General features: G+C 35.3%; 1 protein-coding gene across 10 annotated transcripts; it reads right to left on the bottom strand.

The window, feature by feature from the left end:
* Positions 1-251: 251 nt before the first annotated feature.
* On the bottom strand, positions 252-13,290 carry LOC134266355 (serine/arginine repetitive matrix protein 2-like). 10 transcript variants are annotated; one of them, XM_062748601.1, is made up of 8 exons: positions 12,878-13,290; positions 8,762-8,867; positions 7,166-7,570; positions 6,873-6,932; positions 6,605-6,690; positions 5,745-5,904; positions 2,914-2,938; positions 252-2,813 (listed from the first exon to the last, which is right to left on the bottom strand). In XM_062748601.1, the coding sequence occupies exons 1-8, from the start codon at positions 12,930-12,932 to the stop codon at positions 1,560-1,562; spliced, it is 2,151 nt and encodes a 716-aa protein (XP_062604585.1). In that variant the 5' UTR covers positions 12,933-13,290; the 3' UTR covers positions 252-1,559. The 10 variants fall into 10 exon arrangements, with proteins under 10 accessions (XP_062604585.1, XP_062604586.1, XP_062604588.1 ...); XM_062748602.1 differs by having other exon boundaries at positions 5,745-5,906; positions 6,610-6,690; XM_062748604.1 differs by lacking the exon at positions 6,873-6,932 and having other exon boundaries at positions 12,878-13,289.

Here is a 13,290-nt window from a genome sequence, read left to right as displayed (position 1 = left end):
GAGAGACAGACGGACGGACGTCGGACGCATTACTATCGCATAAGCTCTTCTGGTCTCTGACCAGTAGAGCTAATAACTCCATGCCGATAACTATGGACAGAAATGGTCAACAGTGTGAATACATGTAGTTTAGTCAAGTCGATTATACACTAAAAGTCAAAATTTCATATGGATCCTTTTTGTCCCTTACGAACACCGATAAAGACTGAGAAATATATATATATATTATTTTTTTTATAAAATATCTCGGTTTTACATCACAGAAACAAGTTGTACAAATATATATTTGGTATACTAAACAATGGTATAATATTGAATAAAATCGCAATATGATAAATTCATTTGACAAGGTAAAAATACTATCTTCTACCAAATTTAGAAATTATTCCATATAAATTTGCAAACTATCTTATAATAATTCCAAATTTGATAGAGAGTGTTTCCAGTAAAACAAAGCATGTATGCAACAAATGGAGGAAGTCAAAATTGACCGTAGGCATTTGGGGAAAGTTATGAGTACACGAATTATATTAGGGGTAGTATATATGTATACACAATGTAAATGTAAAGAAAATGGGGTCCCAAATTCTGTTCAAAAGAAAGAACAATAAAGATTAAATAGGAAAAAATCCATAAGGGAATAAATGTTTTCAAACACAAAAGAAATATTAATTGAATTAATTATAAGAGACGTATCTATGAAAAATTGATTAGCAAGCATTTAACCAATCAGAAGCACTAGGACAAATCTCGCATTTACACTGCTATCATTTAATACAATAAATGGTTTTAAAATTCTATTATATATAATTTCTAACATGATGTTTGAAACTCTTTCTAAATCAAAACTAAATTTGTGTCTTCCTCTTCACAATCATCAAAAATTCAAAGAAAATAGGAATAGCACCTTTTAACAAACTGGGTGATTTCTACCATTTCTATATAATATTTAAGTATTATCCTAAAAAGAAAATTAGGGCAAAATGAGAAATGAAAATTACTAGTAGTTACAAAATCTATTTGTTTTTTCACATTCCAAATTAAAAAGTTTTTTTTTAAAGAAATATTCTTTTAAAATGCTGATTGAGTTTTAGTAAACTGAATAAAAATTCCAATTTTTGCTCAGAAGCAGGCATACAAAAACATTTTTATCTTTAAATTAAAAAAAAATAATTACAAATAAACCAATTTTAAAAAGAATTTCTGCGAGCTTTATATTACGGGTATGTACTTGAGTTTTAAACTACGAATGTAATTAATTTATGATAATTCATACACAACATCATGTAAAAGAATCATATCCTACCTGTAAGAAAAATATTCAATAAAATAATATTGAAGTAAACAAAATGTTAAAAGACATTGTATGCAATAATCTAGACCAAAGTTTAAGCACTTTCAAAATTCTTCATTTGGCAACATCTAATACATGTCTCATGTCTCTTGAATATCCGCACATGCATTTGAAAACTTCTACAACACATCATTTTCTATACTCTTCCACGTCAGTAAATTTTATGAATGAAGATATCTTTTTTCTAAGTACTAAGTATCTTATATTATGGAATTGGAGGGGGTGGCGGTGGGGGTGGGGGAGGAGGGGGTGGTGGGGGTGCTCCGCTTTGTGGAATATTCATGGAGGTCCGTGGACTATTTGGTTCTGATCGCGGGATGATTTCCGGTGGCGCTGCTGAGAAGTTTACTGCGCGTGAATTACTCGGGTCATCATCATCATCATCGTCTACGGAAGCCCCTCTTTGCCTTTGCTGTAATTCACGAAGAACCTGGTTTGAAAATGCTGCCTTCATATCTGGAGGTCCTCTCGATTCTGTAGGTGGGGAGAGCGGTGACTTTTTCTCCTTTGTTGACCTGTCAGTTTCAGCGTCAAAAGGAGGCGTAGGAGGTCGCTCTGTTGTTGAAACACGAGGCGTCTCAACAGCATCAAAAGGGGGTGTTTCGGGGCGTTTGGGGTAAACGGAAGACCTTTCTGGTCTGTTGAAGGATTCTCTCGGAGTTACTGGTTCACTGGGTATATCAACTGGCGGCGTCACGGGCCGGTCTCTCGTGTAATCTCGATCAAATGTGAAATCATCTCGATCGTCCCTATATGGTCTAGTCGATTTTGACAACTGAGCGCTTTGTGAAAAGCCTCGAGAAGAAATGTCACGTCTCTCTGACTGAGAAAGACTGTAAGATTTTCTAGGATACTCTGAAATATTTCTCACTTCTCTATCATCGTCTTCATCATATTTTTTGTCAAATTCTGTAGATTGACCGTCATGTCTGCTTTGAATAATATCTTCCAACTGGTCCGACATGGACTGTCGCAGAGGGTTTCCTCTACTTCCATCATATCCAACGGAAGTTGTTGGTTTGACGACAGAAGCATAGAGTGCCGCAGTATCGTCTTCCGTTGACCTCCTAATGTCTCCCACTGGTTCGCTTGGTTTTATAACCTTAGCATATTCAGTAGTGGAATATTCCATCACCACATTTCTTTCCTCCTCTGTATATGATTTTCTTGGAGTCGTCTGCTTCGATGAACTTTCACCGCCATCTCTAAATATGATGTCTCCAGGCGTTGGTTCAGCATTCAGTCCGCTGAACATGTCATCAATTTGTCTGACTTCGTCATTGGATTCCTTGGACATCCTTGGGGACAAATCTCGTCTTGCTGACTGTCTCAGAGATGGAACATTTTCGGGAGATTTGGACCGAGATCTCCTCTGTTCTGTCGTCTGCTTCTCGGGAGATTTCGATCTTCTTCTTCTTTCAGGAGACTTTTTACTTGTCTCTTCATCAGAAAATTTCATCTGTAATATATATGAATGCTAGTTATCGAAGTTAAAGGTCCAAAATCATTCTTCTGTTACATGTGATGAGTATGATTTTGCATTTTAAAAAGATATTTACCTGCTCTTCAGCACTTTCAACTTCCCTGGAAGAAAATAAATAGACTTTGATTAAAATACATGTAAATTATACGAACTTATTAACTACTGAAAAAAATTGAAGTGTTTAGAATTACATAATCGAATATACGGGAAATATAAGTTTTCTCTAAATAGTGACTAAGGGTTAGGGTTCTTATACTTTTTGACATTTTTAAGCTGGTTTATGTTTTGTTTATTGTTTTATGTTTTTTATTAAAGTTTGCTCCATATTTGAATGTTATCATTTACCAAAGCGTGTGTCTCAATCCACCCCACCAATAATGAAATATATAGAAAAAAAATGAAAACCAATAAAATAATAAAACCTTCAGATCATGAATTCAATTGTATGAAATCATCACTTGATATTTTGGTCCAAAATGAAGACGAGTATCCTTAAAGAACACGGACAGTATACTATTTTTTGTCCAAAATTTCAGTATTTTTTTTTCAAATATCATCTTTTCAGGGTAGGATTACTAATGTGTCATTTCAACTTACAAGAAACTAACATAAATTGTAAAACTTTCACTTTGGGAGGTTCTTGCTGACAATATATTTCAATTTCAATCTTTTAATCTGCAATGTTATATATAATTTACACAATTGTATGTAGGTGATTGTAATTATTAATGCTTTTCTTCTCACAAATTCTCCATGATGTTAAGCAGGGATATCATGAACGAATGCAGGCTTTAATGAATTATAATGTCTCGCTGTCTAGAAATTGGTCGACTGTATGACGTACCAATAAAAACACGACCTAAATTCGTGTACTCTAAGTACAGACATTAGCTGAACAGAGAAGTCTCTCACGGCCTGCAATAATCCTTGGGAGAGTAGGAAAATGCCTGCAATAGTCCTTGGGAGAGTAGGAAAATACCTGCAATAGTTCTTGAGAGAGTAGGAAAATGTTTCAGACAATACTTGCATTGACTTATTTGAAATCATTCCATTGCCTGCCTTGGTCCTTGAGTGAGTCTCCCAATACCTGAGATTGACCTTTAGATTTTCTCCCAATGCCTGTATAATTGTTTCACAACACCTAATACCTGTGTTGATATACAGAGTCTCTCCCTATGCCTGTATTGATGCATGAGAGTCTCAATGTCTGTATTAGATCTGGAGAAAGTCTCCCAATGCCTGCCTTATTCCTTGAGAGAGTCTTCCAGTGCCTAAATTAGTCATTGAGAGGGTCGCCTAATGCTTGTCTCTGTCCTTCATAGAGTCGCCTAATACATATCTTGGTCTCTAAGAAAGTCTCCCAATGCCTAAAGTGGACCTTGAGAGTGTCTTACATTGGCTACTTTGGTCCTTCAGAAATCTCTAAATGCCTGAATTGGTCTTGAGAGAGTTTGACAAAGCATGCATTGTTTCTTGAGAGAGTCTCTCAATGACTGTATTGGGTCTTGAGAAAGTGTCCCAAGTCCTGAATTTGTCCTTGAAATAGTCTCCCTATGCCTGCATTGGTGCTTCAGAAAGGTTTCCATATGCCTGCATTGGACCTTGAAAGAGTCTCTCTATGCCTACATTGGTCCTTGAGATGGTCTCTCTATGCCTCCATTGGTTGTTGAGATAGTCTCCCTATGCCTACATTGGGCCGTGAAAGAGTCTCCCTATGCCTGCATAGGTCCTTGAGATAGTCGCTCTATGCCTACATTGGTTCTTGAAATAGTCTCTCTATGCCTACGTTAGTCCTTGAAAGAATCTCCCTATGCCTGCATTGGACCAACCTTGGGAGAGTCTCCCTATGCCTGCATTGAACCATCCTTGGGAGAATCTCCCTATGCCTGCATTGAACCATCCTTGGGAGAGTCTCCCTATGCCTGCATTGAACCTTTCGAAAATCTACCTATGCCTGCATTGGACCTTACGATAGTCCCTCTATGCCTACTCTCTATGCCTACAATGTCCTTGAGAGAGTAGGATAAAGGATAGTTATTTTACCTTCTGAACTTTATATAGGAAACATTTTAACAGAAGTATAATAATATCTTAAAGAAATTTTCTCAATGCGATTTTGGAAATACTATTACATGCAAGTAGTTAAGACAATGAAGTTAATAACATTTTTCACAGTCTTTTAAAATTTCATTCCCTTTGATAATAAAAGCAGATTTCTATATTACTCAAATCATTTATCTAATATTGAGACCAATAAAAAAATTGGAGTTGAATTCTTATGAATGAACAAAGGTCTTCAAAATGTTTCTTTTAAGTCGGAGCATCCTTTTGTCTACATAAAAGATTCTATGTAATAAAGCAACAAAATCATTCAAAAACCCACACCAAACAAGCAAAACACGGGTAAACAATCGTAAAATATTTTCATCAATAGTTTATTTCTCATGCACGGAGACTCATAAGCGAACACAATGTTGTATAGAAATAGTATGATCCTGTTTCTTAATAACCACATTCATTATAAGCCTCTCCCAAAACCGCTTGCCATAACAGACTTGAACAAAACCCTATAACATAAACATGCAATAGCCTATATACTAGTATACCCTGCAACGAACTGAGGACAAACAAAAACAATTGCCTAGGAATGTTGCGCTTTCTGCAAATGTAGCAAAAGCTGATATTTCGTCATCAGAGAGTTGGACATTGATCTCATTTCCAAGATACCGACCATATACTGCATTCCTTCTCCTGACATGTTTTGCACGTACATAAACTTTTTTTTACATTTTCAAACACATTCACCGATTCCTTCACTCCTCGGAGCTCAACAACAGTTATAAAAGACATCATGCAGGCACGTGCAACATGTACCACAACCAAGGAGCATACGACCACCGATCTTACCCTTCCTTATTTGTGGAGCTAGAGGAAGAACTAGAGCTAGAACTAGAGGAGTTTGACGAACTAGAAGAACGACTCGACCCACTAGAAGTTGAATCCCGTCTTTGTTCTTCCTTTGTTTCTTCTTCGATGTTCCTGGGTTTTGTATTCTTTTCATTCTGGTCTCTGTGATATAGCATAATTTTATTGTCTACTCAGAATCAACCGTTGATAAAATGGATTTCTTATTAAACTCACTCGAGATATTTTGGAAAATGTCCAAATTAAGATACTTTTTCGATGTCCGAGTACATGTAACTTGATTAAATATTATCAAACTCTAAAGGACAACGTATATCTGATGAACAGAACAAAACAATCCTCGTCGTATTTTGTGAACTACCATGCAGTGATTAAGGCCTATGTACAGCAAACCAGTCAAGAAAAAAACAAAGGCAACGTTCTGAAACTAAAGTTTGTGCATAGAAACATTTGATATCTTTCATCACATTCTCTAACTTTGTTAATTATTAGCATGCAGGTTAACAAATCACCATGCACTGTTCACACCCACTTCACAAGAACCCTAGGCTTACCGAACTGACCAAGCTATTGAGCTTGTGGTGCTAGACCTTGGCGTTCTAGCTTTACGACTAGTGCGTTTTTGTTTTGTTCCTTTTCTGAAAAAGTGACAATGTGGTGATATACATTTTTTTAACAAACGATTTGTGCGAGGAATCATGCTTGCAGCTTCACACATGCGCCTAGAATGGAAATATTTTATTGACTCTCTATATATTTTCTAGAACTACATGTACATGTAATAAACTAATGCATCACTATCAATGATTATTATACATTTATATCTGGTGCAAGAATGTAACCATACCGGGCCAAATTATTGCTCGCTTTTGAAAGAGAGCTCGAAGAATTGGATTTAGTTTCACCTCTGGCCTTCTCCATAGTCTCTCTGTAAAATGATTCTTCTATTTTAAACGTCTACGTCTTCAATGTTATGTTACCAAGGAAACATTTAAAAACAATGATAAACTCAATCTAGAACGAAGTGAGATTCAACAAAAACAGCAGCACTAACATGCAACACACGGATCTTTGTAGCGTAGCTTTGTGTGAAGCTCTACAGAATCTTACCCTGGAGGGTTTGAATGAAGAAAATCGCGAAGTTTTGGATGTGGTCTTCTAGACCTTTTTCTGCAATTAATATATAGAGCTGAAAACTTGAAGCTCTTCTTTACTTTATCGCTGACAACCAAAACATTTTGAAGAGTGCACAGAGTAGAGTAAAAGATCAGAGATAGTCAATTTTAGCATGGATATAATTAAAGAATTCCGCAGCCACAACTTTATTACACAGATTTTTACCCGTGAAAATGAAAAAAAGATTAGTTAAGTATTCAATTTTATGAACACAGTTGTATACGTACTTAATCTCCACTTTGGACGAGGCATCTTTACTGGCTGAAAAGTATGATCTTCTGTATCTCTTTTTGTGTTCTCGCATTGTGGATCGAACCGAACGATCATCGTCATCCGACTCGTCAATGTAGATGATCTGCTGATACGGAGGATGCATGAAATATGGCGGCATCATTGACCTGTAGAGACCTGGTGGGGCAGCGGCAAACCTTAAGGGACCGGGGGGTCCTCTATGACTCCCTATCTGCCTGCTGAGGTTGCTTCTCTGTGTTCCATGCGGGGACCTCATGACCCCATTTGGCACTCGTGTTTGCAGTGGAATACCATTTGGCGCGTTCCCGTTCATGTCATATTTTGGTTTTGGTGGCGGTTTCCTGTGACGGGGCTTTGCAGGTTCACTTGGTGGTGTCAACCTTTATAATGAGAAGGAGCCATTAAGTCATGCAGATAATAATGAAAAAATGTATTGGGGCTGTTCATAAATTCTCGAAGTCTGAGAATACGGACAAAACAGGTTTACGCAATATCAGTTTATTTTTTATCATCATAAAATGACTTACATGGAACACGATGTACAATCGAACATAAGATTTATCTATGTCAATTTTTGTTTCTCTTCAATTAGTGGGGTTTATTTTTGTCAATATTACGAGAAAGATAACAGGGGCCCAATCTGTTACATACACTGACGCATACAGGACTTTTTTGACATTAGATTTGTTGGAAATCAATCTTTTGTGACGACCAACATCAGGAAGTATTTCACTGGTGAAAAATCATCAATTATTGCATTATTATATGAATAACCACCCAAAAAGAATTCAGTAATTAATTAGGTCTTTTCATACAAGATTTTTTTTGGTATATATACATGTATTATTATTTTCTTTTTAAGGTTTTTCTTTCTTAATTATTTGTGTGTTTCACAAATAAAAAATGTGAACGGCTGCATTGACATTAATGTTATCTATTCAAGCAATACTTTAAATGTCAAATAAAATCAATTGCACAGAACCATCACTTCCTGGTCTAATGTTTTGCTGCGATCCACTTATTAAACTATTTGAGTATAATGCAGTTAACCATTAAAAAAATATACTTTGATAATACATAATCATCTTTCATTTTCAAGGTTCCATGCAGTTACTGTAACAGAATGGCACAAATGAGTTGTTACATATCCAATTTCGACGGTGAGAATTGTTTTATGGATGGAATTTTTTAATAACATATTCTAATTTAATTTTACATATCTTTCTTTCATTTACTTCATTCTAGTTTTCGCTATAAAGTATAAATTATTTTTTAACTAAATTGATTTCCTCTAGCCAATGAAACTTATCAATTTAGTGCAAAACCAATACATGTTTTTTTTCTGGTCACATTTTTGTTGCAATACTAGTAAAATGTCATTTTCGAAAATATAAAGTAAATTAAGGATCATACAAATTCTGATTCATTGAGCTAATTACATATTAGTAAAAAAAAATAGAATTTATATTGTTTTTAGGAAAATTAACTTCCAAGCCATGCATATATATTTTGATCACTTACATGTAAATTTTGAACTATGCTGCCGATGCCTTTGCAAAAATTGTACTCACCGGTAACAGAGAATGGCCGACACGATCACTATGGCAACCAACATGAGGCCCGCTGCTATGGTTGCCCCTATGATGCCATCTAACCCGACATCCAGAGCAGAAGCACCTGAGAATTAGAATATAGATGTTAAAGAGGGGAAGCTGCAGACACCAAAGCAACCAGGTGTGTTGATGGCTTAAAAAAGTCCTTTATTTAACTATAATTTAGTACTTAGTTTTGTATATAGCACTAATAATACAAAATGTGAAGATAGCATGTAGTAAAATACTGAAAAGGCAATTTAACACAACAAACTGTAAAATCATGGATGTTTCATCCGTAACTTTCCCGGAAAACTCTTTGTTCGTACTTTTTTTCCAACTTGGATTGACAATACACTTGGATTGAAATTATTAAGTTATAAACTCTTTCATTTCAACAAATATTCTTTCGCTCTTTAAAGATGTGTTTTACAAGTATAGAACGTATAACATACAATATTTTTTACTGGAGAATTTAAGAGAAATTCATGACAAATCGGAATACTATGGGTCAAATAAGTTTTATTGCAACAATTAGTCAAAATTTGAAACATTTGAACAACAGTCATCAATTTTTATGGACATTTTATGAAAAAAATGTATGATGCATTATCCGATTGAAATATATAGCGATGACAAATAAAATTTACCCAAAAAGTAGAAGCTTCTTCATAAAAGAAAAAAAAGGATCAGGGTTTAACTTTTATCTTTTTCATTGGTCTGTACGCCTACATGGGATGACTATCGTTTCTCTAACAAGTATCGACAAGATTGATTGATTGTGCATTGTTTAACGTCCCTCTCGAGAATTTTTCACTCATATGGAGACGCCACCACTTGCCGGTGGAGAGCTGCAAATCTTTTCTTATACTCGGCACTTACGGTCATTTAGCAATGAGGGATCTTTTTCGTGCCAGCACCTAGTGCGACATGGGACCTGGGTTTATACGGTCTCATCCGAAGGACCGGTCCACGTCCCACAGTCGATTCGAACCCGCGACGTAAGGATCAACTCCTTACTTCGCGACTCTAGAGCAGACGCTCTTACCACTGCGCCACGCGGGCGACACTATCGACAAGAAACAAAACAAATCATACTGAGTACTTAAACAAACTGGGCAGGTACGAGAACTGGGATAGAGCAACGTTTTGATAGATTTCATTCTTTGTCTTGAAAACACTGCATCTTTCGGAGGATAAAATGGGGACTTTCTCATGATTTTATACCTATACATTTATAGCACATTATTTATTCAAACAAATTACATTTTGGATTGACTCAGACCAGAAAAGAGGAGAAATAAAAGTTTATTCTGTACAACCTCTTGGAAAGTTTTAATAGAATTTATGAAAGATTACTTTCCTTATAAATCATATCTTGCAATTCATATACTACAGTATACTTTCGCATGCTTGGTTAAGTCCCTGGTATGTATAGGCTTATAATGTCATTGCAGTCTTGGAGTTACTTCCAATTGTGTTCGCATAAAGATTTGAGCCTTCATCAGATGACCCTGAAGTTCTGATTTACTCCTGTATTTGCATTAAACACATTACTGTATAGTAAAATATCAAAAGAGGATTTCTTGTTTATCGATCACTTTTAATTTGTACCTTTTTTAAGATATTCAGTATGCTGTATATATTATATATTTTAATAAGATTTGTATATCCTTAGATTCTATCATATCAATATTATTCTTTCACGTTTTATGTAGCAAATAAGCACGTGTATGCCACAAACTTATATGCAAATTGTGGTTAGAAATATTAACATAAAAATGCAATTTAACATAAAGTAGAGTATTCAGTTTACTTAACTGTAAATTGAACGTTAATCTAATTTAAAAATACAATTTATCTATGTAGCTACATTTACAACATGCAAAAGAAAGAAAAGTGTCTGAAGTTTCGAGCCACATGAAGCCAGGCGCAAATTAATATTAAACTATATATCACAAAGGGTGTATTAAAAAGTTTCTTTTGTAACAAATTAATATATATTTCTTCCTGGTTTCCTCTGATCTATTTTTACTGGGGGATAGTGGAATTTTCCTATGTCTGGTATCATCTCTACGACAGCTCTCATGAATAAATCACAATATCAACGCAACGCCATTAAGGAATTATTCATAAGTAAACATACACATGTAAATCATTTTAAAAAAACCGGTTTTCTTCTTTTCATTATCTTAGTCCTTGGTCTATGATAAGAATCTCTGAGATGACCATTATTTATTGATCTAGATCATTATTTCTGCGGTTGATCAACTAAATCCACGAGTCGGTTATGGAAATATTTCGCACCTGTTGATTTTAACAAAAACTTGATCAGAGGAATTAAAGAGACGTAGGTTAAACCTCATCAAATGTGGCTTGAAGATGCATAATTCACGTTTTAGTACGCGTATATAATGAATTGAGTCATGCATAACAGATAAATTATATATGTATACATTACTTTAAATCCTTTTGGTCTAAAATTCTACTTAAAGAAGTATTGGAAATGTAATTCAAATCGTTAAGGAAGTGGCTTGCACTTATAGGCCAAATAGTGCATTTCTGAATAAGAATACACATGCAATTGCAAACTGACCTGCATATTTAATTTAAAAAAGTAAACTGCACAATTTGCCCAAGGAAATAACAATTCAAAAATTACGTGCAACTTTGATTGCAGAGTTTCGATTTTTAGGAAATTAGCCTTAAGGGGGGAAGTCTGCGCTGAATAGTGCATAAATTGATATAAAATATTGAAAGTTTGTTGCAGTTAAAACTTTCTGGTATTTTTCGAAATTACTGATGGTAGGCTATAGCTACCCGTGGCCATATTCAATACATGTCCATTCAATCCCCTTCCTTACAATACATTTGTGTTTCTTTCCAGGTAATGAATGCTTAAGGTGTCCGGATAAAGACCTGATTTTCCGGTCATTAATTCCTGTTTATTAAGGTGGTTTAACACCTAGTTGTGCCATACTGTAAAAACAATTAACGCTTTTCTACAATAAAAAAGAACCACAACCAATACTGTAGAATCTGTGATATACAGTCATAATTTTATGCCCTCTGCTTTTAAAGTTCAGAAAGCGGTTTTTTGCAGGACGAACGACACTTGCACTTGCCATTGTCCGAATAATGTCGTAAAACTCCCCTTTACACGCTGTCCGTGCCCTAAGGTCCCCGCCGGTCTGGCAGACATAATTAAAGAGAAGTAAACCAAAAAGGCCCAAAATGGAACTTTTACAATAGATGTATATGTCGATCAAATAACTGACCAATGTATCATTGATCGGTTAAGTCCTAACTCCGGTTTGAGTCAACCTGTCGACAGAATCAAAACCAACATTATACAACACGGCTTAGTAGACCACATTGTGTTCTTTTGTGTTTGTGTGTCAAATAGGGGTGGATAATAAAGTGTTACACCATACATAGACAGAAATTCAATGCAATGCTTCTTAATCTTTAAAGATCTTAAATCCACCCTCAGCTTTTAATTTTTGCACCTTGGTCGGTTCACATATTAAATACTTTTTTCAATGTTTTGACCTTTTGGTCTATTGGTCTTCTTTAAAAGTCCACATCACTTCTTGATCAGTCTTGCAATCATGCATGGAACCGTTCATTTACATATCAAATATTTTCGCTGATATTGTTAACGCCTCCAAAATAAACATGAATTGCAATATGTGTACCCCTTTTGAATACCGTAAAGTTCCTTTCTTTTGAAGACAAGTGGAGCATTCATTGGATCAGCTTACACTACGTTTTGTCGTAATTGGGAATCCAGACAGAGCTATGCAGAATTATTCTATAAATAATAGTCTTAGAGGAAAAGAGGAAAACCACCAATGGTGATTTAATCATATGATATAAATAGACAAAAATCAGAGGTTCCTGGCCCCACCCTATTTCATATGAACTTTTAATACTGAATTTTTAACTAAGACTTGTTGATTATAAGCTGATTATCAAATTGTTTGTATACAATTAAAGACTGACTTTAAATTTTAAAATGCTTATAAGGGTCAAAAAGTTACACCATAGGTATTGACACGACTACACAGGGAAAGGAGGCAAAAAGAAACTTACCTGGCAAAGTGATCAGAAGGCATAAAAATATGCCAGAAACAGAGGGAAAGTCCATTTTTGCGTCCGATCCTTGAGAAATCCGAAATTTTGTGACCGAAGAAGACAGACCAACAGACTAGGAAGTTACATTCTGCTGTTAAGAACAAAACCGGCCTCTTCCACACTCCTAGGTTCAGCTCTTTACAATATTTGCTTTTTAAACAGGCGTAAGTTGGGTCGACGATTCACGGCTGAACGATCGCTTAAGAAAGAGGCACTTCATAACTAATCGTCTCAAACTATGAATATACACACAAAAACTGTAGACAACACTTTTTGTGGTTTCATTAATGTACTTCGTTACATTTTTGACAAAAAAAGCTAAGGCGTCCTTGAATCTAAAAGGTGAAATGAGGTAGAAGTATGCAAGGATC

Source organism: Saccostrea cucullata, unplaced genomic scaffold, assembly GCF_032062105.1.
Source record: "Saccostrea cucullata isolate Sc308-1 unplaced genomic scaffold, CSIRO_AGI_Scuc_v1 ctg914, whole genome shotgun sequence".
In the NCBI taxonomy this organism is placed as follows: domain Eukaryota; kingdom Metazoa; phylum Mollusca; class Bivalvia; order Ostreida; family Ostreidae; genus Saccostrea; species Saccostrea cuccullata.
Note: the sequence above shows the minus strand (reverse complement) of the source record. Positions and strands in the feature narration are given on the sequence as shown.

Excerpts from the sequence above, each read along its gene's own strand:
- LOC134266355 (XM_062748601.1), bottom strand. The coding sequence starts at position 12,932 with ATGGACTTTCCCTCTGTTTCTGGCATATTTTTATGCCTTCTGATCACT. Across the intron at positions 5,905-6,604 it reads CAATAATTTGGCCCGGTATG|ACCAGAATGAAAAGAATACA; the intron begins GTTACATTCTTG and ends TATATCACAGAG. Across the intron at positions 2,939-5,744 it reads AGCTCCACAAATAAGGAAGG|GGAAGTTGAAAGTGCTGAAG; the intron begins GTAAGATCGGTG and ends ATTTTCTTCCAG.